This window comes from Archocentrus centrarchus, chromosome 5, assembly GCF_007364275.1.
Source record: "Archocentrus centrarchus isolate MPI-CPG fArcCen1 chromosome 5, fArcCen1, whole genome shotgun sequence".
In the NCBI taxonomy this organism is placed as follows: Eukaryota; Metazoa; Chordata; class Actinopteri; order Cichliformes; family Cichlidae; genus Archocentrus; species Archocentrus centrarchus.
Genome location: NC_044350.1, coordinates 23175512 through 23200412, shown reverse-complemented (window position 1 = coordinate 23200412; position 24901 = coordinate 23175512). Strand labels below are relative to the sequence as shown.

General features: G+C 39.7%; 2 protein-coding genes across 3 annotated transcripts in view; both read right to left on the bottom strand.

Annotated features, from left to right (window-relative positions):
* Nucleotides 1-2057, bottom strand: part of vgll4b (vestigial-like family member 4b) — a 41767-nt gene extending 39710 nt beyond the window's left edge. Inside the window, exon 1 of the mRNA XM_030729333.1 lies at nucleotides 1987-2057. The gene's annotated coding sequence lies outside the window, so the exon portion shown is untranslated. The remainder of the gene's footprint in view (nucleotides 1-1986) is intronic.
* A 4982-nt stretch (nucleotides 2058-7039) lies between these two features.
* tamm41 (TAM41 mitochondrial translocator assembly and maintenance homolog) lies at nucleotides 7040-13769 on the bottom strand. 2 transcript variants are annotated; one of them, XM_030729370.1, is made up of 9 exons: nucleotides 13708-13769; nucleotides 13391-13562; nucleotides 12548-12730; nucleotides 12252-12344; nucleotides 11938-12088; nucleotides 10090-10235; nucleotides 8799-8964; nucleotides 8346-8408; nucleotides 7040-7826 (listed from the first exon to the last, which is right to left on the bottom strand). In XM_030729370.1, the coding sequence occupies exons 2-9, from the start codon at nucleotides 13526-13528 to the stop codon at nucleotides 7735-7737; spliced, it is 1032 nt and encodes a 343-aa protein (XP_030585230.1). In that variant the 5' UTR covers nucleotides 13529-13562; nucleotides 13708-13769; the 3' UTR covers nucleotides 7040-7734. The 2 variants fall into 2 exon arrangements, with proteins under 2 accessions (XP_030585230.1, XP_030585231.1); XM_030729371.1 differs by having other exon boundaries at nucleotides 13391-13542; nucleotides 13708-13767.
* Nucleotides 13770-24901: the final 11132 nt, after the last annotated feature.

The window sequence follows — 24901 nt, the reverse complement described above, 5'->3', positions numbered from 1 at the left end:
ACAAACGACATAGCCAAACAATACAAGCCAGCTTTTTAATAGTTGCCTCTTTTCAGCGTAGAGTACAGCTTTCAAATACACACTATTGTCCCACAACTAATTAAAGCAAAAACAATCCTGTCAGCTCCCATCCAAACAATTAGTTTTTTTTAAAACATGTAAAAGTTTTTTTTACTTTTACAAACTTTTATTTTGTTGACATTTAATAATTTATACATCATTAAATTGCAATAGTTATATCAACATACGGGTGTCAAACATATGGCTCATGGGCCAGAACCTGTTGCCAAAGGGTTCAGTTTGGCCAACTGGATTTTTTTAATAAAAAGTAAAATTGGCAGCCATAAGTAATTCCATTTTTCAGGAAAACGCACTGCTTTTCCCGGTGTTGTAATGGCGGCATCAATACACAGCAGAGGAAACATATGGACAGACTTCTAGAGCTCGAGGAGTTCTTCAAATGGTGAAATCCTTTTTTTGTTTTTTAGCTCCATGATACTCTATATGTGAAGGTTTGGTGCCTTCAAAGATCCACTGTAAATTGTGATGTCCAATGTCCAAATGTGGAGAAAACTGACCCCTGTTCTCAAGAATGTTATCATGCAATGGATTTACTGTCCAGCTTACTTGAGATCAAACTGGACTGTATGTGGCCCATTAACTAAAATGTGTTGGAAAAAAAAAAAAAAAAGCCAGGTGCTCTCAAAAATCATCAAAAATCATAATTTAACACTTTTGGGCCAAGTTTGGGATTGAGGGTTTGCTGCACTGACAGCAAGGGGGATTGTGAAAATATCTTCAAACTACTGTGTGGTCTGGGTACCTCAGCAATCAGCATAAAGAAAATATGGCCCATGTCCAGTTCAGGCTGATGTAGACAATTACTGCCCAGTCCTACTATAAAATAATCATATCATCAGTATAGCATGTAGTATAAGCCAGCCAGCTGTTATACCTTAATTACGCTTCAAAAAAACCACCTCTCCTGATTTTTGCTTTTTTGCTTAGTTTTGAAGGTAGAACGTTTCATTTTAATGTAGAGTTTTCATATTTTTACACTTTGTTTTTATTATTCCTGACCTTCCTGAGATATCGTGATGCCATTCTTTATAAGTTTGTTTCAGGATTTTGTGGAATTTCACTCCTACAATGCTGACTAGCTGAGCTATGAAAAGTATTTGTGGATTAAAAAAAAAAAAAAAAAGCTTCAGCGCATTTCTCTTCTGCATTCCTAAGATACCTTGCCTCCATTACTCAGGGAAAATAGAGTTTTCAGCATGATTATCACTGAAAAGTAGCCTAGACTAGGACTTCAGACCGAACTGCAAACATTTCAGGGTTATGTTGGGATAACTCTTCGCTCCACAGCAGTTTTGAGCGTAAGGAAACTCGAGAAACATTTGAAGGGACAGGTCTGCGCAAAAAAACGAAAGCGATTATAATGGTAGCAAGTGCGCCCACTTTTATTCCCACCGGCAAGAGTATTTATATCGGTCTGACTCAGTGCTTCCTTAACAGCGGTCCCTTAAGATGAAGCCTATCCAGGAAGGATTAGAGCAAAATGATCTGCACTGAACTCTGCCTGGCACTGAAGAGGAAATGCATTACCACTTGATTTAGATAAACTTTCACTCTCTCCACTCATTTCCTCCACACTTACTGTGGACAAGTGAAATCTCTGGAGGAAAATCATGTGGCTGAATGGGGGGGGGTTCTTGACATTAGAAAGTTTGGGAACCCGACAGTGCTGCTTCATATCGTGAATGAAATGTGTAAGTACGCGCCGGATACTATTTCAGCCCTATTTTTAACCGCTCTAATACACAGTCCTCATTTACAAGCTCAATATTACAGAAAAAAAAATCGATCAATATTTGTCCTACACCGCTCAAATAAAGAGTGCAGTCTCATTATACACAAAAACAAACAAACAAAAACCCGAAACAATGTCAGTCATACACAACTTGTATGTTTGGCAGTACATACCTCCTTCAAGCGCCACTTTGGTATCTTCCAGAATGATAGTGTGCGCGCAAAAATGAAACGAAGTAAAAATATATATTCCCACAGAGACTGGAAAAGAAAACTAAAGCCGCGACTGAGCGGTCCTGTACGAGGGTAGACAATAGTAGCAGAGCTGTCGGGACAAACTTGCTTGTAAACGAGGAGGAGGAGGACGGAGAAGGGAGGGAGGAGGGAGCAGGAATGCCTGGAATGATGGAATTCAGTTCCTAGCAGGTGGTGAAAGTGAAGCGCGCTGATTGGCGAAGGACGGGAGCAGTGATATCAGCATATATTATGATAATGGCGCATTGCATCACATCCTCTGAAGGTTAGGCTCTGCTGCCACTGTGCGCAGCAGTATTACTCAGGGACTCTGAGGTGGTGAAACAGTTAGCAGGTGATTGAGGAGAACTCCTTTTACAACCGCAGTGTGAGTGCTTTTCAGGATTACAGTTATTAACACTCAACAGCCCAGTAAGAAGTAGTCAGGGGTGGAAGAGTAATTGAGACCTACTGACATAAGAAGTGATAATTTAATTGTCAAAACTGTGGGGCTGACACATTTTTAGATATTACAGGGTCAAGATGGACCAAATTTTATAAACTTTATAGGGAACATAACAAAATTACACAACATTACACAGTGACAAATGTTTGTGGAGTGATCAAATATAAATGCATGCACTCACCTGACACTTTATTAGGAACACCCTTTGCCTTCAGAACTACCTTAATTCTTCATGGCACAGATTCACCAATGTGCTGGAAACATTCCTCAAAGATTTTGGTCCACATTGACGTGATAGCATCACATTTGTGATTTGTGGATTGCACACCCGTGTTGCAAATCTCCTGTTCCAACACATCCCAAACTTACTTTATTGGATTTGGAGAGATCTGGTGACTGTGGAGGCCGTTTGAGAACAGTGAACTCATTGTCATGTTCAAGAAACCAGTTTGAGATGATGTGAGCTTTGGGATATGGTGTGTTATCCTGCTGGAAGCAGCTATCAGAAGATTTGTTTCAATTTGGCTCAATTTTGTTTATATTGCGCCAATTCACAACAACAGTTCCCCCAAGGTGCTTTATATTGCAAGGTAAAGACCTTTTTTTTCTACAATATTAGAAAGAAACCCCAATAATCACATGACCCCCTATGAACAAACACTTGGTGACAGTGAGAATGAAAAACTCTCTTTTAATAGAAAGAAATCGCCAGCAGAACCAGGCTCAGGGAAGGGCAGCCATCTGCCGTGACCAGTTGGGACTGAGGGGAAAGAGAAGAGAGCAAAGAGAGACACAAGAAAAGGCAAACTATCGGAGAGAAACCCAGAATTTAATAATTGCTAATGATTAAATACAGTAGTGGTGTATAAAGACACAGAGAGTGAAAAAAGATGAGTGAAGAAGACTGCATCATGGGAAGCCCTCCCAGCAGACTAAGCCTACTAATGGTCAGGCTCACCTTATCCACCTCTAACTATAAGCTTTATCAAAAAGAAAAGTTTTAAGTCTAATCTTAAAAGTAAAGAGGGTGTTTGTCTCCCAAATCAAAGCTGTGAGCTGGTTCCATAGTAGAGGGGCCCGATAGCTGAAGGTTCTGTCTCCCATTCTACATTTGAAAACTCCAGGAGCCACCAGTAGGCCTGCAGTCCGAGAGCGAAGTGTTCTGTTCGGATAACAAGATTCTATGAGGTCTTTAAGATATGATGGGGCCTGACTATTCAAGATTTTGTATCTGAGAAAAAAGATTTTAAATTCAATTGAATATGCTAATATGGGAGAAATATGAGCGCTCACTTTCAAGTCCCAGCTAGTACTTCCACTGCAGCATTCTGGATCAACTGAAGGCTTTTCAGAGAGCTTTTAGAGTGACCTGATAATAATGAATTACAATAGTCCAGCCTAGAAGTAATAAATGCATGAACTAGCTTTTCAGCATCACTCTGAACTGATGTGGTCCTACAGGGAAGAAAATGATCAGCAGCAAATCCTAAGGCAAATTCTGCCCCTTCTATCTGAGAGTTAAATAAATGAACAAAAGTGTGAAATATCTCCACAAAAGCCTGAACTCCACAACAATGCACAAGAAAAAACAAGCAGGAACAACAGCAAAACAGATGATAGATGATGTGTGGTCAGTTTTTTTTTTTAGACATTATGTTTTTGTAAGAAGCTACAAGCCAAAAATATTTACTCTCATGGGGCTCTGAAAATGTAACACCATATTTCACTGTACATCAAAACTGTGATTAATTGCAGTACTTGTATAAATCTATCAAGTTACTCTCCACCAGTGTTGGTCAATATGTGGAACTACAAAACAATTGTTGACTTAAAAACTGCCAAAGAAAACTGTCCCCAAGCACACAAAGGTTATTATTAATGCAGTAAATGTTCTTATGGTGTGTTTAAAGGCATAATATACAGCTGCCTGAAAATGATTCATGTGTCCATTACTGAAGTATGACTCATGATACCGTAATAGAGCGAATAAAACACAACAGTATGAGTAAGTGATGTTGCTCACTTTGATGGCCCAAAGGACCTTTATGGTTTTTCAGTTTAGGAAAATTTCCTTTGGAATTTTGATTTTAAAAAGATTTAAAGCAAATATTTTCAAACTTTTTGTGTCAAATCTGATATCCATGAACTGATTTGCATGACACTGAGTGAAATAAATACTTGATCCCCTACAACCCAGTCAGAATTCTGGCTCCCACAGATTGGCTGTGTGCCCATGTGGCACACAGATTACAATCAATTAGTCAATCACAGATAATACTCCTGATCTCAACTCATTATGTGTATAAAGTACACCTGTCCACAGAATCAATTTGTTCTATCATCTCCACTATCATGGGCAAGACCAAAGAGCTGTTAAAGGACATCAGGGACAAGACTGCAGACCTGCACAAGGCTGGAATAGGCTTGTTAATGAGCTGAAGGCAGCTGGGACCAGAGTCGCCAAGAATACCATTGGTAACACACTACACTGTAATGGACTGAAATCTTGTCTGCAAGGTCCCCCTGATCAAGAGTATACATGTGCAGGCCTGTCTTCAGTTTGCCAGTGAACATCTAAATGATTCAGAGAAGGTTTGGGAGAAAGTGCTGTGGTCAGATGAAACCAAAATTGAGCTCTTTGATATCAACGCAACCTGCTGTGTTTGGAGGAAGAGAAATGCTGAGTAGGACCCAAAGAGCACCATCCTCACAGTCAAGCACAGAGGTGGCAACATTATGCTTTGTGGCTGTTTTTCTGCTAAGGGTACAGGATGACTTCACTGCATTCAGAGGCCACTGGACAGAGACGTGTACTGCAAATTCTTGGAGGAGAACCTCCTTCCCTCAGCCAGAACACTGAAGATAGGTCGCAGATGGGTCTTCCGACATGACAATGATCCAAAACATACCATCAAGGCATCAAAGGAGTGGCTAAAGAAGCAGCACATTAAGGTTATGGAGTGGCCTAACCAGTCTCCAGACCTCAATCCTATAGAAAGTCTGTGGAGGGAGCTGAAGCTTCGAGATGCCAAGCGGCAGCCAAAAAACCTAAAGGATTTAATGTCCTGTGCAAACCTGGTGACCAACTACAAGAAACTTCTTCCCGCTGTGCTCACCAACAAGGGTTTCTCAATCAAGTCGTAAGTCATGTTTTGCTTGGGGATCAAATACTTATTTTACTCAATGACATGCAAATCAACTTAACTTTTATCTAATGTGTTTTTCTGGATCTTTGGTAAACTTACAAATTCAGCATGGGATTACATAATTACTTCTCCAGTGTATACTGAACCAGTTAATCCAAATTAAAAGAGCAGCAATTAAATAAAAAAAAAAAAAAAAAGTCTCTAAATGAAACAGTCATAGAATGCTGGAAGGCAGAAACAACATCCATAAACATGGCTACATAAAATCCTGCTACACAAGAAAAAGTCATAATGAATGCAGTCATATTAAAAAAATTTATTAAAACAATTTCTTGCAGTTGAATTAGACTAGCGTGTTTATAAGGAATCAGTGCATCTTCCCAACAAAGGGTTAAGGTTTCCATTACAAGCTAAACCAATAAATGAAATTAATGATATAAAGACAGATTAAGGAGATGAAAGTTAGAGATCTTTGGTGAGTGTGTAGGTGAATAAGTGTGTGTGTTGCAGTTGTCCAGCCATCCTGGTGAGGACCAGTTTGTGTTTTAAACCATGGGCGTGAGGACATCTGGGCTGATTCTCACGTCTTCATGCTCCTTCAAAGGCCTGTTGGAGGTTCAAGACTTGGTTTTACAGTTAAGGTTAGAGTTAGTTTTATGTAATAGCGTTAGGCACTCAGATGGGATGGTTAGGGTAGGGTAGTGGGCTCAGGAAAGCAATATTTTATGGACGTTCAAACAAAGATAACCACACAAATATGTTTTCATCACAGATCTGCTCATCCATCATCTTGGTAGCACCATTTATGGAGTAAGAAAACTGTCAAAAAGATGTGTGCATAATTCTAACGTTCGTATTTGTATGTCAATAAAATTCTTGTACCGAAATCTCCGCTGAAATATATGCGAGTCTGAGAAATTGTGTGGATTAGGAGTGTTTTTATGAGAGTATGAATCTAAAAGCTGTGAGTGCAAAGTCTTGTGAATACAACTCTAATTTCGACTACGAACTCTTCCCTTCTGTGTGGACACGAATTCAAGTTTGTGGGTACGAGTAGAAAAGTGTTGAAATGACGTCACAGGGCGGAGTAATCGATCCACTATTATACCAAACACAGCATGCTCCAAATTCAAAAGATGGCTGAGGACAGTGTATGTAAATACTGGATACACACTTTATTGAGCTTACCTGTGATGCGTCACGTGGAGCTACCAGCTCAGGTGAAGCATCACAGGTAAGGTAAGGTGTTTGGTATAATGGCGGATCGATTACTCCGCCCTGTGACATCATTTCAACACTTTTCTACTCGTACCCACAAACTTGAATTCGTGTCCACACAGAAGGGAAGAGTTCGTAGTCGAAGAAATTATTAAGAGTTGTATTCACAAGACTTTGCACTCACAGCTTTTAGATTCACACTCACATAAAAATCTGCACAATTTCTCAGACTCACATATATTACAGCAGAGATTTAGGTACAAGAATTTTATTGACATACAAATACGAATATGAATATTAGAATTATACACACACACACCCACACGTTTTTGACAGTCATCTTACTCCATAACCACAAAGAAAAAAAATAAAATAAAATAAAATCACCACATGTAACAGTGACACAATTCAAAAGACACACGTGACCCATCTTATTTCTTCACAAAACTTGAGGTACAGTTTTCAAGTTAACACTCATTTTGTGCTATTTTTACTCCATGGCCTTTAAAAGCAGTCCAATCAGACCTTTCAGTATCTCATCAGTCTCTGTAGTCCATCATCCAGAAATGGCTAATCTGTAGTACTGGCAAATGTCAGCCATAACTCAGTCCAACTTAGAAAATGCCACCCTTTATTCATGAATGTTATGAATTTGATGAGAGCACATGCACAGATGGCTCTTAGTATTCACACATGACCTTACACCTGGTCACTGGTCACATACATAGAGACTATGGAGTGATACAACCAAAGGTTAAAGTGTGATTGTTCTAGCTGGGAGGTAAAAAAGGATGGGCAGCATTAGATTGCGAGACTGACAGTAACCAAGATGGACAAGTTCCTGGTAAGCAAACGAGGTCAAGACATTTGAGAAACTGACTGCTTCCTCCTCCAGCCCTTCCACATCTTCATCAGTTTTTTGGAGCTGTAGGACACAGTCTTCCACAAGCCTGTCGGGGTGGGTGGCAGGAGCACAAAGTGCACTGAATGTTAACATCAAGATAAAAGAACAGTTTCTACAAATACATAGAGTGGAATTTAAAAGGATACCGGTGACATATTTAGTTTGTAAAAATTGAACGCCTAATTAAAGGCAAGAAGCACACAATGCTTAAAGGCCATTTGATTAGTTTAAAAAGTGGTGGGGAAATAAAAAAAAAAAGCTTATTGGCTTTTTTGCTGCAAGCTACAACAGTACTATCATATCTGCCCGATCATTTTATTCATACTCTTGTTTCTGTGTAGATTAATCAAACAATATATGTTAATTACTGAGCTTCGGAGGTTTGATCAGTTTCCTGTGTCCATCTTCAGTTAAACCATACATCTAGCTGTAGTGTACAAATATATCTATATATATCTGACTCAAAAGCAAATATCCCTGTGTGTCACACTAATCCTCTAAGGAATCAGAAGCACTAAAACAACACAATAGCACAACATATAGTATACAATATAGGCTTTCTTACCAGCTGTAGCAATGCCTTTGACACTCTGTGTTATACTGGAGGATTTCACAATAGATGAGATACCTGAGGAGGAATAAAATCAAGCTCAAACATGTAATTATAAACACACCTAATATCTGATCACTGGAATATGAGTGTGTGACTGACGCTTATAGGAAGAATTTCTCCAGAGTTATTTTTTGTTGTTTTACACTTTCTCTCAAACTACGTAAGACTGAGATTCTTGCTTAGTGGTGTATTCTAGTATTTAATAAAAACTGTTTATTTGGGACCATGCACATTAATAAAACAATCTGTAGTCCCTAGGCAGAAGGACAAACAACAGAAGACATTTATATGATATTATTTTTGCTTAGAAAAAAAACAAAAACAAGAGTGGTCATGAAATCTGGGATCATAAGGTGCCCCCCTTATGAGAACCGATCCCATTTCTTTGTCATCTTTCTCCTGTACCTTGTTGCACAACAGCTCCACAGTCAGGGTCTTGAGCCACCTGGAGCAGGACCTCTTCCACATCCCGGTTTTTCCCCGGAGGATCAACCAGCTTTGTGATCTTTTGCTGAAGAGTTCGGGGTAACGCCATCAGCTGAGTAAACTGGCCTTCTGGGCTTTTGTCAGCCTTCAAGAACACAAACAAAAATAAATTAACAGATGTACAGAGCTGGCTGAATATCAACACAAGTGTAGCACATTGTAATTATTAGGATTCACTGTGTTTCATTTTATTTTTTGTCATCTCTTAAATATGCTTGTGTAAAATTTCATTAAATATCTCAGAGTCAGTGGGCATCTCTGCATTTTTTTCTAATCTCACTTAAGCAAATTTAAAAAAAAAAACAAAAAAACAAAAAAAACAGGCAAATATGTTCCTGATCTCCTGTCATTAGACAAAACCTAAAAGCCAATTCCTACTACTCCAGAATCTTCATTTAAGACTGAAGCTCAGTAAAATTGACCATCTTCAACTATTTTAATGACAAAATAAAATCAACATTTAGTTTTTAAAAATTGTTTGCCTTATGAGTTGTCTGGTATGACTTCAATAGTTAAGTAGTAACGGGTTTATGATCTGATCTACACATTAATGCATGTACATTTACACAATGGTGCCAATGGTTACACAATATTACTGTAACTGGCAGCAACTTCACAAGAAACCGGGAAGTGTGCCAACAAAAGCAGTAAAAATGCCTGCTAGCTTGTCACCATGTGTCATGCATTTTTGTCAATAAGCATGCTCATGCTTATACTACAGTTGACTGCAAAAGATACCACACACACCAACAGACATTTTGCTCTTAACTACTTCTCCTATCCACTTGTTCTTCCAGGGCAGCACGATGTCTCAGGTATTCAGTGTTTCCTTGGAATAACAGGGAGTGGTTGCAGCAGTACACCAATTTGATTGCAGAGGAATGTGTACTCATGACATTTATTGAGTAGAGACGTTTCCACATTCTACCCTGTTTTTTTTTTTGTTTTTTTTAACACATAATACTGTATATAAAACAACAGGGAAGAGTACAGAGAAGTCAGTTGAAGTTACACCACTTTTAGTGTGAAAATCTTTTTGCCTATTTCACAGAAACGGCACAAAAGCTGGATAATTTCACTTTTTAAAAAAGGCCCAGTGGCACTTTAATTTATACATAACTTATAAAAGCACACAATGTCACAACTGAGCCATGCTGCTCAAATATCACAGAGAGGGTGTGTATTCTGCTGATGATTTACCATATCATACCTCAAGTTTTCCTTGGTGAGGTTTGTAGACCACTTGAGGGCAGTCCCTTAGAATGTTACTATACAAAATCCTGAAGTGTTGAATGTTGTCTTTGACAATACTGGCCACCTTGGACTTATCTTCTCCAATCACCATCCTAAAATCCCCTTCAGAAGAGCAGACAAAATCCAAAGAGAAAAACAACACAAAAAAAAAGAAAACACTTCAGTTTGTGTAATAAAGAATATTTGCTATGTTTTTGCTTTGAAAATACCAAAAATAGTTTCTGCAATATTAAAACATCTTCTGATATTCAGTTTCCTGTATCAAATTCCCAGCAGTGGTAAAATAGTCATTAACACACTCATAATCATTTCCCACTACAACCTGAGTACTACACAGCACTCTTTGTAAGCCTCAAGACAAGCATAGCACTATTTACTTCATGCCATTTCATTGCATTTCATCAGAAAAATTTAACTAAGTTTAATCAAAAATAGCCCAGTATGTAAAAACATCACTGGGAGAATGTGTGTGAAGAAACATTCCAGAAAAAGATCACAAGAGAAATTCTTATTCAACTCTATATCTACAACTTGAAAATTCACTGATAACATTATGACCACCTGCCTTGTTGGTCCCATTCTGCTGCCAAAACAGCCCTGACTCATCAAGGTGTGGACTCCATTAGACCCCTAAAGGTATCTGGCACCAAGATGTTAGCAACAGATGAATTAATTCCTGTAAGCTGTGAGGTGGGGCCTTAATGGATCGGACTTGTTTGTCCAGCACATCCCAGAGATGCTCGATTGGATTGAAATCTGGGGAATTTGGAGGACAAGTCAACACCTCAAACTTCTTGTCATGCTCTTCGAATCATTCCTGAACCATTTTTGCTTTGTGGCAGGGCACATTATCCTGCTGAAAGGGGCCATAGCTATCAGGGAATGCTGTTTCCATGAAAGGGTGTACATGGTCTGCTGTGTGTTCCCCAGGTAAGCAATGCACACACCTGGCTATCCATGTGATGTAAAAGAAAATGTGAATTATCAGATGAGGCCACCTTCTTCCATTGCTCCGTGGTCCAGTCCTTATCCACTGGACTAAAAAGAAAGAGCCTTAACTGGTCACAGCAGATGGCTGCCCTTCCCTGAGCCTGGTTCTGCCGGAGGTTTTCCTCCTGTTAAAGGAAGTTTTTCCTTCCCACTGTCGCCAAGAGCTTGCTCATAAGTTGTTTTGACTGTTGGGTTTTCTCTGTAATTATTGTAGGGTCTTTACCTTACAATATAATGCACCTTGAGGCACATGTTTGTTTGTGATTTGGCGTTATATAAATAAAACTGAATTGAATTGTTCGCGCATCCACTGATGTACTGGGGTAAGCATGGGCACCGTGATAGGTTTTAGCTACAGTAGCTCATCTGTTGGATTAGACAAGACGGGTCAGCCTTTGTTCCACATGTGCATCAACGAGCCCTGGCCACCCATGACCCTGTCGCTGGTTCACCACTTTTCCTTCCTTGGACAACTTGTGATAGATACTGACCACTGCAGACCAGGAACACCCTACGAGAGCTGGAGGTTTGGAGATGCTCTGACCCAGTCGTTTAGCCATCACAATTTGATCCTTGTCAAACTCACTCAAATCCTTACGCTTGCCCATTTTTTCCTGCTTCTAACAAATCAACTTTGAGGACAAAATCTTCACTTGCTTCCTAATATATCCCACCCACTAACAGGTGGCATGATGAAGAGATAATCAGTGTTATTCACTTCACCTGTCAGTGGTCATAATGTTATATCTGATAGGTGTAAATATGAAAGTATGTAATTTTCTTAAGCCCTGCATTGTTATATAAATCTACTTACCAGCATAAGAAAGACCAGCTATCTGCAGGAAAAGGTCTTCCTCTGTGAAGCTCTCCGGCAGCATGAGGAAGGAAGCAGTGACAGCACTCTTCAGATTGGCTACCAGGGCAGCACGGAGCTTTCCGCTCTCTCTCTGCAACAGCATTTTCACCTACGCACACAAGTGCAGACACATACAATACGTTAGCATCTAGCCATGCATTTCAGCAAAGCCTGACTCAGTGGGTATTTTTAAATCAGTGGTACCAAATGGCATGACATTTAAAAAAATAAAATAAATTGATGACAGCACATTACAATAATTATCTACCAACCGGTTTGTGAAGACGCCCAGCTACATACATGGTCTTCCAGTGTATCAGGTCATCAATCAGAGAGTCTGTACTTATCACCCCATATTTGATTATCTGAGAACAGGAGGAGAAATATGCAGTTAATCAAAACCATGAAAACCTCTTAAAGTAAATACGTGTATCATCATGCTTTTGTCACCATAAACAAATTCACAGGTTATATGAGGAATTTTCCACTGGCATTTAGAGTGGCACACCTTCATGGTGCACACATTCGGAAAAAAAGAAAAAAGGTTTATGAAGATCTAGCCATTTACCCTGCCATCCACAGGTACCAGTGTGTTGTAGTACACTGAAGCCCCGTGATCATTTTGTATGGAGCTGATCATCGTGGGACCCAGCAGCTTGAGGATGGAGTAGTGTTTGCGATTCTGTAGCAGATTCATGGTGTGCCACGTCACCGGGTCATCCACCGCAAATACAAAATCCAGCATGTTCTTCTGCATACATCAGAGGACAACAGCACATTAAACATTGCAGCACAGCTTCAAACTTTTTTTGGTCACCTTCGCAGGTATCATAGTGTAATTATGTGATCACACTGTGACAATAAAACTCTACTGCCCCAATTAGTCATCTGTGTTTTTACAAAATATGTTAAATATGGTAATATATATTGTAAAAATATATTATAAATCATAGAATATTCTAGTTACACATGTGCAAAAAAGGTGACTGGTGTAGTGCCTAAAGTGGAGTTATCTGTGTTGGAAACAATTTGAATAGAATAGCTGTTTATTGTTGCTGAGAAAACAATGTTAAGAACAATGTTAAAACAGTTTAAAAGTTTTACACAATTTGCTTACTTAAGTTTTTTTTTTTTTTTTTTTTTTAAAAGACTGTAGGATGCTTGAAGCACTGCAATACAGTCAATGCATCTATAACAGGAAAAACAACAATTTAATGACATCACTTTGAAGTACTTAATATAATGAGTCCTTTGGTGCTCAAACTGCCACATCCATGCGAAAATAATAATGTTCCAATTTCGTAATGGAATGCTGCTGTACAGTTAACTTTCAGAGCAAAAAATATTTCATATACAATACAGTACAGATTTAATGCCACGAGTACTGTTTAGAAATAGCTGCATCTCTTACCTCCATTTGACCTTGGCTGGTCCCATGCTGTTTAAAAACGCCGGAGCCGTAGGCAAACGCTAAGCTGATATCCTGAGGAAACTGTGACAGTATCCTTCTGAAAAGCACACCGGTGTTGTGCAAAGCTGGAAGAGTCATTTTGAACGGGACACCTGCCCACCAATGACACGAACTGGTTAGCGGAGAGAGAAGTGATTAAATAAGGCGTGAGCTGAAAAGTTGGTTTCGTAAAGTATGAGAAACATTTCACACAAATGGGTTCAGTGCCACGAAGCACGGTCACGGCCACGGAACAGAATTAAAACGACGTGCTTTACCGTTAAACGTCCACCAAGTCAGTTTAGATTAGCGGTGTGTTTCATAGTCCACTAAAATACGCGTCACAGATTGCGCTACGGCCCGTGGGCTGACGGGAAATGGAGTTAATCATGGAAGGTAAGCAACGAGAGCTGCTAATTTGCCTTTAAACACCCTTAAAACACATGTGTTGGATATTTTGCACATATACTTGAATATTTAGGCGCATTACTATAGTTTACTACCTGGAAAACAATTTAAAGATGACTGAACTGCTCTACATTTAGCCAGCAGAGGGCAGTTTTTTTCCATTAAGTTGAGCAGAAGGGCATAAGGTCATACTAATGGTTATGTTGAATTACTGAGTCTCTGGATATGAAATACAATGAGCAGTTAAAACATACGTCTTCCTTAAACTTATAGTACAAAGTTAAACTAATATTTATGTATGATTTGCAGTGAAACTTCAGGGATTGGTTTCTCTGTCCCTTTTAGGAGAGACCAGAGGCAAACTCCTCTGGTGTGTCAGGAATTTCTTTCTTTTTTTTTTGTGAGTTAAAGCAATAGGCAAGTGTCATGCCAAAAAGTGATCTAGTGTTTGCTCATGTTTTCTTTTTCTTTTTTTTTTGTCTAATATTGGTAAACAGGATTTAAGGTGATGATATATAAAATAAATAAATGACCTGTTTTGCAAGTATCCTTATGACTGCATTATTGCACTTACTCTGTGTCCACATTATAATCAAACAGTTCTTTTTGCTAGTTTATATATACATATAGTTATATTTGTTGCAATTTGGCCTGACCAAAAAAAAAAAAAAAAATGTCAGAAACAAAACAAAAGACAGCAGCAAAATGCTGTGAAAACAGTCTAAGGGAGGTTGCAGGAGGCAAGCCTGAGCAGGGGTGCAATTAGGGAGGCTAGCTGGGTGGCCAGCAGTGACGGGACACCCTTCCGGTGGTTTCAGTGTAGGTTGATGTCAGCAAATGAGACCTTCTGGAGGCCGGCGGCAGCGAATGAGACTGGACACCACCGGTGACCGGCAACAAAGGATACTTTCTGGGGGCTAAAGTCGACAGGAGACCACAAACACAAATGGTGTCAAACCCTTGGATAGTGGCTCGGGCTCTGGACACTCATGTGGAGCAGGACCCACTGGCTCCAGCTCTGGATGCTGGAACTGCTCAGCAAGCTTTTGCAGCACTGCCTGAGGCTTTGCCGGGGCTCTCCGAGAAAACTCAGCAGGGCCTACAGCCATCTCCTCCAATAACTGGAGCTGCTCAGCAAGGCACTCTGTTAATTCCTGAGGCTGAAGCTGGGGCCTGGCTGTCCTCACCCCTGGAACAGGTACAGGTACGGGTACAGGGACAGGCCAAGCCCGAATGACCCCCACCTAAGGAGCAGGTTTGGGTGCAGGGTGCTTGAACATAGCATATACATGCATGAGGTAATCAGGAAGAGTGAAGACAGCAACGGAGAACAGGCGAGCTGAAGCTAACTAACGAGACAAGGGAAGCAAAAGTGAACACAAAGCATGCAATACAAGGGACTGACAAAGTAAAACAGGAAGTGAACATGGAGCAGTGAATATCGGAGCAGCAGCAAAGGTCAGCAGAGCACAGCCTCAAGTAATACTTTTTTTCATGCTGCACTATTGCACACAATCATAGGGTTCCAGCACCTGCCTAATCCCACTTTACCTACTGGCAAAAGGCTGGTTGCACAGGGTGGTGTGCTTCAGTTTCTGCTTTCCATAGTGGGATTGTACACTTCTCATCCAGTCCGAGAAACAAAATGGCTTTATTTTACAAAAGGTGCCTTCAAGACCTACCAAAGCTTACAATTAATGATGTACATTAGATAGGAAGCTCAGCCCTGAGGGGCAAAAAAGAAAAAGTGTTCAAGATGTATGTTATAGTACCAGCTACCCTTGAAGACTTGAGAGGCTTCCTGATCCAGTGTTGATTTTTGGCCACAGTAGCTTTTTGGGCAGTGTAGAGAGAGACAGGAAATGCGGGAAAGATACAGGGGAAGACACGTAAGCAAATTGGCGACAGGCTGGGATTCGAAGCCATGCCGCTCGCACCACAACGTGGCATATGTATGTGGGTGCCGGCTGCACCACTAAGCCACCCAGGGGCCCCACAGTGTTGATTTTTTAATGATATGTGATTAAGTGAATGCCTATCACCAAGGGCATAGGGATGAGTTTACTATTGGGGGGGGACACATATTGGAAACCTGACAGTTCCGTAAATACTCTGAGGTGGGACAAATGCGCCTGTCTCCAATGTTGGGGGGGGGGCACGTCCCCCCTGGTTCCTATACCTATGCCTATCACAATAATGCTGGTGCTTGTTTTATAGTTCTGCATTTGTGTCCATTTAACATAGGTATTTTGCCTAGGCAAAGCCTATGCAACCCATACAAAAAAACAAAGGCACATGCATAAGGTGGATGACATTGCAGGTCAAATGCTGATTGGTTGAAAAGTAACCTGTAACAGGGAACTGACCGTGACAGGGAGAAACATGAAAAACACCAAAGATAAAAAAAAAAAAATGCAGAGAAGCATAGATAGTGGCAGCAGTGACCTCTTTTCATTTTTTTTAACACTTGGTTTTACTTCAACTCTTTGTATAACTTCACTCTTTTCTGTGGCTGGCAAGGACCAACAACCATAGTGTAAAAAAGTGCCTTAAAACTGCATTCTATCTGAAGACCACCAGATGGCAATAGGTGTGGTTGCAAAAAGACTTCGGATCCTATAGAAGCCTATGGGGGGAAAAAAATCTCCCTGCTCAATCTTTAACATCTTGCTGCTGAGTTTATGGGGTTACACACTCATTTTGGGGTCAGTGAATAAAAAGTCCAGTTTATTTTTTAAATATTAGTGATACTATGCTTAAAAATGGAGGACTATCCGTGGTATGAAACGGCATGCTCGTGATCATACAGTTTCACTGTCAGTCTCACCCCTCCTCATGTGTTTTTTTTTTTTTTTTTTTTTTGCAACCAAGATGGTGACGGCAGAAATGCTCAGGATTTCAAAATGGGACTTCAGAAACCAATGGGTGATGTCATGGTAGCTATATGCATAGACATATGTCTACATGTCCACCTTTTATATTGTGTGCCAACAGCACAGGCAAGAGTAGTCCTCAGACTGGTTGTTTGTGACACTGCCCCCTGTTGACAGTAAACAGCTATAGTAGCAAAGCTGTCCATAGGCTAGGACCACTGCAGAACTATGTTCCAGGCACAAACCTGGCTGCTGTACCCCAAGATCTCAGCTGTAGCCTTTCTATCTGGTATGGGAGCTCCCTCGAGGCTCCCTAAGGCTCCATTCTCATTAGACATCTCCTCTACCATCAGTGCTGTCATTAGTGTCACACAGTAATCATGATCAGACAATCTCTGCCCGACAGTCTGCAGTCAGGTCAGGTGCAGTGTGCTCTGCCGGAACTCCATTAGGTCTTGGTGTTGGTATTCTATACCCATATAATGATAGAGCTCCTTTTTTTCAGTTTTCTCAGTCCAACAGCGGTGACAACAAAGTCTCCTGACTGAAAGTGCATTTGTTGAATACAGATTTTTTCAAAATTCAAGATTTCAAATTTCATTGCTGTGTTTTCTGAATTTTGTAGAGATCTGGGATGTAGCTTCATTACCTTTACCTGTGGAAGGATAATTTTTTTCTGGCATGGCTGTGGCTCAGGAGGTAGAACAGGTAATCTCCTAATTAGAAGATATGTGGTTCAATCCTTGGCTGCTCCAGTCTACATGCCAAAGTAGCCTTGAGCAAGATACTCAACCCCAAGTTGCTTCTGATGTGTTCACCGGAGTGTGATTGTGTGTATGAATGTTAGGTAGACAGCACTTAGACACAGTAAAAATTTCAGTGGTTCTGAGGTTTCTGAGCATACACACAATGAGCAAACATTTCAAAAAAAGAGCCTATTTATACAACATACTATGCATTTCATAAGTCAGGTAATAAAGGACATATCCAATATGATGCACACACATTTCAACACATGCACACAAACACACACAAGGGCATGTGCAAATACATGCACACACACCGAGTTATTCAGGTGTCTGAATTGCTGCATTAAAACCAGCCTCCATGAAGGTCATAATGCCAAGCTTCTGCTGTAACAGTTTTTATTATTATAGACTTGATATAAATTATATTAAAATAAACAAACTAAATTCATAAAAATGACCACAAAATTGCACCCCTTTAAACAGATTAAATGAGTATTATATCTCTGATAACAGCAGGACAGTTAATAGATTGCAAGAGTTGGAGCATAAATCCATTTACCTTTGAATATCGGGATGTTTTCTTTTTATGTAATGGATTTTTTAAAATTTAATTTGAAGTCATTATAATTTTAGTTTTTTTTTTGTTTGTTTTTTTAGTAAGCCGCTGAAGTGCTAACTTGAAGCACTTCAGGGAAAGAATAGAATGGCTGATCTTTGTGTGGCATTTAAATTTCATATCAAATGTCACATCTTGTAAAAATGAAAAACATAATGTAATTATATAGACAAGATGATGAAGTTTGCTCCTATCAGCTTCCAGACTCTCTAATTGTGCACCAGTGTTGTGACTCTAGAGAACAAATTCAATAAAAGCAATTAAAAGCAAATATTCTATTAAATCTACAGCATGAGAGGCTGCATTTACCAGCCTGAAAATCCTCAAAATCCTAAAGACCTGCTTTCAGCTTGAGATTCATGTAAAATGCAGCTGCTGTAGTAAAAGACCAATGACTGGTGTGGCTACCATCAGTCTTACCCACTACATTAGCTGCTAGTCTTATGGGCCCAATGCTCACGTCTGTCTGACTGAATTAATATTGAATGTAGCTTCATGACACATCAATGTGTCTGCAGCTCATTACAGAACTGTCAAGAGTTGGACAAATATAATATTTTTTGGTAATTGCTGTGAGTCATCTTTTCAGCCAAATGAATATTCATATGGTTTGTGAATCCTGACTAACAAGGTCTCTCAATGTATAATATTCGAACTGGGTGCCTGAATTAAAATGGTCCTCAAGGCTTTTTATAGGCTTTGAACATGCCTGGATCATCCAGTTACAGACCTATAGGCACAAATGTTTGATGGGCCCTATCCAGCTTTTGTCTGTCTTCAATAGTTACACATGGAATGATTCTGAATTATTATGGGAGAGCACTTGCCTCAATGAAAGATTAAAAGTAGGTGCAGGGAATTATTGGGAGTCCTCTTTAGCTAGGTTCTGCTACACTCCAAGCACCTATAATCTGGTTGTTTACACAGGAAACACTGGATAGTTATCGATGCCCAACATTTAAATGACATCTTAAAAGCTTGTCATCCTTGACTGCATCCCAGACACTCAGCTCTCTCTCATTTGCTTTACTGTATGCAGTCTGAGAAGATGAACTATAGCTCAGTGCTACATGATCAGGCTCAGACTGTTGAGGTGTAACAGACATCTAGATGGGTCTGAATAGCCTGTCTGTCTGGAGCTGGGCTTAGGAGGGCCTTCACTGAGGTAAGATTGCTTTGCGCAGCCATCATTACCTTTACTTTAACAGTCCTGAAGAATAATCGCTTGACTGTTTTCCCATACCTGAAATCAAAATATTGGAACTTTCTAGATTGGCATTTACTAGCAATTAACATATTCACCTAATTATAAAAAATATTGCTTAAGACGGGTACACAACAGAAAGGTGGAAAAAGTCCAATACAGGGAGATGACACAGGCACACACAATCAGAGATTTTCCCTTAAGTTTTATTTTTCAGCTATTTCAAATTGAGGACAGCAAATGCTAATCGTTAAGTCAATCGTTAAGTTAAGTTGCTCACTCAGCAGTCTTTGCATAATTTAAATGTTACTGTAAGTTTCTAGCCTACTTTCACAGTGACAGGTGTTCTAGTAGGAAAATGGGCCCAATAAACCTCCACCCTAAGGTTTCTCATGAAGTATGCAGCCAGGCTTTGTTCGTTACCTGTTTATATTCTCATTCTGACCCTACCTCTCAGTTAAAGTAAAGCATGATACAGTTTAAATGAAGCACTACCTATGGCTGAAGCTAATACTTTTGTTATAAATGCTGTCCTTTTTAATCGTCTTACCTGTAAAACACTGATTTATCCAAAGGAAGTCAGTTTTAGTGTGAACTGGATTCTTCTTGGCCCGAACTCTCGTTGTTGGGAGCGAAGCTGGATGGTGGGTACCCATCGTAAAATACGTATAGGGAAAATGTTAATATTTTTAGCTACTACAATTGAATCCAAACCAGGGTTATAATAGTTTTGGATTTTACATTATAGTTTAGATGTAGTTCAATTTTACTTTTCTTTCTCTAATTCAGTTAGTTTTAGTTCATTTTCAGAGTGGTTTTGCTCATTTTTATTAGTTTTTATTTTTCGTTTCATGCTTAGTTTTAGTTAGTTTTAATATTTTCATACTTAATCAGGTGCAAGATTCAAGGCCCAAAAGTGACTATTGTGTAATGAAAACTCGACAAAAGATACCATTTAAAGAAATATATTCAACAACCAACTGTTCACAAGACAGCAGCACTAAATGCTAAATATGTGTAATATTAAGGACACACATGAACATCAACAGGGAGAAACAAAGAAAAGAAGATCCTGAAGGATCCCATAAATTTCTCTACCACCAAAGAATAAGCAACAAACTAACAACTAGCCCTAACTGGTCGCGGCAGATGACCGTCCCTCCCTGAGCCTGGTTCTGCCAAAGGTTTCCTGTAAAAAGGGACTTTTTCCTTCCCACCGTCCCAAGTGCTTGCTCACAGGGGGTTGTTTTGACTACTGGGTTTTCTGTGTTAATTATTGTAAGGTCTCACAAGATAAAGCACCTTGAGGTGACTCCCCTCAAGACCCAACAACAATTACACAGAAAACCCAACAGTCAAAACAATAGAAATCACATCAGTAAAGCATAATTCTTGATGTGATTTGGGCTAAATAAATAAAATTGAATTGGACCAAAAAAGAGCAATCAAAAAACAAAGACCAAGAAATTAAAGTGTTAAATTCAAATATTAATAAAGCAATTGGCTGAATTAAAAAAAAAAAGGCCTTGTCTTGTCTTGTTTTTTTTATGTGTTGTGATTAGGGTCACATTTCCTGTTTGGGTGCAAGGCTGAATTATTTGCAGTAGCTGCTTCTCCGAGGGGCAGTGCTGTTTACTCACTGTCAGAGGCCATGAGAAGATCATCTGTAACCTTCACTAATGCTGTTTCTGTACTGTGATGAATTCTGAAACCTGACTGGAACTCTTTAAACAAAGCATTCCTCTGCAGATGATCAGGTTCAATGATTTTTTGAGAGGAGAGGAAGGTTGAAGATTGGCCTAGAATTAGGTCAGATAGTTGGGTCAAATGATGACTTTTTAAGTAATGGTTTAATTACTGACACCTTAAAAACCTGTGGTACACAGCCAATAGACATGTTGATGGTTTGGAGGAAGTAACTATTGAAGTTTACTCTGAAAGATCAACTGGAGAGAGAGTTTAAACAAATACCAGCAGTGCTGAAAGCAGCTGAAGTTTTTCTCTAATGGTTAAACTTTTATTTGTGAAGAAAAAGCATTTCCTGCAGAAAATGCAATGTGAATGCTGAATGATTTGAGTTGCAATGCCTACAAATGCATAAAATACCTAAACCATAATTTTGCCATAACAATCCAGTTTGAGAGCCGTTGCTTAGTGCTTAGTGATCAAGTTGTCTGAACCTAACTAAACTACCACTAAAAACAGCGTAAAAGAAAGTTCTGAAGGTGAACTCCACTAGCCATCGGCTGGTTTATTCTGATTCAGATTTGATTAACTCCCTTCTTAAAAAAAATCTTTATGATTACACTGTCTGTTTTCACAGTATTTGAAGAAGTAAGTGAGAAATATCTGTCGCTTTATTAATTAGTAGAGTAACTAATTAAGAACTAATTAAACCAAATCAATGTTTGTGCTGATTGCACATTGATTTTTTTCCACTGCTAAGTGGTCTTGGTGATGTCCCATGAATTTCTGTGAAAGTGCCCTGTGATTTAAAACCTCTCCTAGAGATTAAGTTGCAGCCTCCATTCAGATGCCACAGGTTTGAAAGATTACCTTTGGCAAAGACCCAGACTACAGTTCACTTTGCTGTTAACTGGCTTTTTAAAAAAAAAATCTCCATCAGTCTAAATCACAAAAGTACAGATCATACTGATTGGTTGTAAGGCAAGTAACACACCAGCTTGCTTGACTACATGTCCGAGCACAAACGCAGATACAAACTTGCACACTGAACGACTAACCAGGAGAATATTTTTCAGCTTTTGCAGGACTGTTGCCATGGAGATTGCAATTGCTTCCCATGCCTGGTGGAACATCAAAAGAAAATGCACCGTCAACTACACAAACAAGCACACGCTTCTGTCGCTGCACTGCTGCTCCAGACCTGCAGAAGAAGAGCAAAACAGATGCTTCTTCTTTTATCTTAACCCGCAGGAGGGTTGCGCTGTCACCGGAGTGGGCCAACATCCAGGGCTACAGTCAAAAGCCAGTGAAAATTAACCCTCAATTCACATTTGAGGTAAAAAGAGACACCAGTTAGCATCTGTTACACTTTTATATTAACATTACACTCAAACGGCCCACCAGTTACAGACTGAAAATTTTTCAGTTGATTTGTAGAAGGAAAAATGCCTCAGTGGTGTAGATCATGTATAGAATCCACTCACTACTGGCAGCTACAGTAACACCTATATTCATCTTTTGTGTCTACAGTAAAACATAAATAGCAATTTTAGAATCTGCAGATGACAAAGCAGATATTATTTATATTTTCATAGTTACTTTTTTTTTTTTTTTTTACATTTCCAGCATAGAGTACACCTAAATAGACATAATACATGCCAAGCTGTAACATCTGTGGTGTGTTGAATTTGATCCAACCCTGAAAAGTGAAACAGACTTTCTTGAACAATAAAAGGTGTTTTTATTGTAAATGTAACGTTGCAACCTCCAGGTGTTAAAAATGAACATCATCAAACATTATGATCACTGACAGGTGAAGTGAATAACATTGATTATCTCTTCATCATGGCACCTGTTAGTGGGTGGGATATATTAGGGAGCAAGTGAAAATTTTGTCATCAAGGTTGGTGTATTAGAACCTGGAAAAATGGGCAAGTGCAAATATTTGAGCGAGTTTGACAAGGACCAAATTGTGATGGCTAAACAACTGGGTCAGAGCATCTCCAAGACTGCAGCTCTCGTGGGATATTCCTGGTCTGCAGTGGTCAGTATCTATAAGGAGTGGTCCAAGGAAGGAACAACTTGCGACAGGGTCATGGGCTGCCAAGGTGCACGTGGGGAGGGAAGGTTGGCCCGTGTGGTCTGATCCAACAGATGAGCTACTGTAGCTAAGTGCTGATAAAGTTCATGTTGGCTCTGAAAATTGTCAGAATACACAGTGCATTGCAATTTGCTGCATATGGGGCTGAATAGTCACAGATCTATCAGGATGCCCATGCTAACCTCTGCCCACTGCCAAAAGTGCCAACAATGAGCATGTGAGCATCAGAACTAGACCGCAAAGCAATGGAAGAAGTTGGCCTGATCTGATGAATCACATTTTCTTTTACATCACGTGGATGGCTGCATGCATGTGTGTCACTTACCTAGGGAAAACATGGTACCAGGATTCACTATGAGACAAAGGCAAGCTAGCCGAGGCAGTGTGATGCTTTGGACAATGTTCTGCTGGGAAACCTTGGGTCCTGCCATCCATGTGGATGTTACTTTGACACGCATCGCCTACCTAAGCATTGCTGGAGCCCATTACACCCTTTTATGGAAGCAGTATTCCCTGATGGCTGTGACCTTTTTCAGCGGGAGAATGCACCCCACCACAAAGCAAATATGGTTCAGGAATTGTTTGAGGAGCACAACATCGAGTTTGAGGTATTGACTGGGCCTCCAAAGTCCCCAGATCTCAATCGAGGAGCACATCTGTGGGATGTGCTGGACAAACAAGTCCGATCCATTAAGGCCCCACCTCGCAACTTGTAGGACTTTAAGGATCTGTTGCTAACATCTTGGTGCCAGATACCACAGCACACCTTCAGCGGTCTAGTGAAGTCCATGCCTTGATGGGTCAGGGCTGTATTAGCTGGTAACTTAAACACGGACACTTTAAAGTTTGCAGCTCCACGGCTGCTAAGTGTGGAAACCCGTTCTGCTAGTAACAGTTGTTTTAGTGACTATTATTCACAGTCTCTGCACAAAGAGAAGTGTTCCCAAAGGTTAGAGACTCATTTACTGTATAATGAAAAGATAAACTTGCAGTTTACATCCCCGGCATTCTTTGCAATATGGCTTGTATTTTAACCATCACCCTCTGTTAAATCTTTCTTTGCCTTGTCTGCTGTTTCACTGCTGGCATAAAAGCTTTTCTGCAGTAACTTACTGCAGCCCAGGGCAAAGTTGTAAGGTCACTCACTATTCCCTGCTCTGTTATACATGGAGTATTAATGGGGGAAAAGCGATCACAGCTAAGACACCAAAAATATGTACTGTGTAGTTTTATTGTGTATAATACTGTAATTTATACTAAAATAATTTGCATATCTGAAATGTTTACAATGCATGGGGTGTGTATAACTTTGTGAATTATTTCTTATTATTGTGGGACTTGTATTACTGAGGCAACATCTCTTCTACTTGTTGCCATGGCAAGTTTAAATTTTTCATTTTATGGTGTATAAAATGTATAACACAACAGCTTGACATTAGAATTAGTCTCTGTAGCACTGCAGCATGCTCTGCAGAGTAATTTTTGATCCTTGTGTGCATGTGCACTTGCCTGTGTGTGTGTGTGTGTGTGTGTGTGTAGCTCACAAGCCTGGTTAAATGGTGTTTTGGGGGATTTGCAGCAGATATCTGAGTTGTGTGGGTGTTTTAATCTTGAAGCTCCATCCATCCGCACAGTGCTGTTAAAGTTCATTCAGAGAGATTTTTTTTATAATAGCTTGGATAAATCTACTATATTCCCAGAGGGAGAATCAAGGCTAGAATATGCTTTTAATATTTGCTTTTTCTCTGTTTTTCAATTGTTTTAAGAGCATCATATCATCAGCACTCACGTCTTAATGCCTGGAGCACATAGAGGTGACTTCTGTGAAGGTCTGC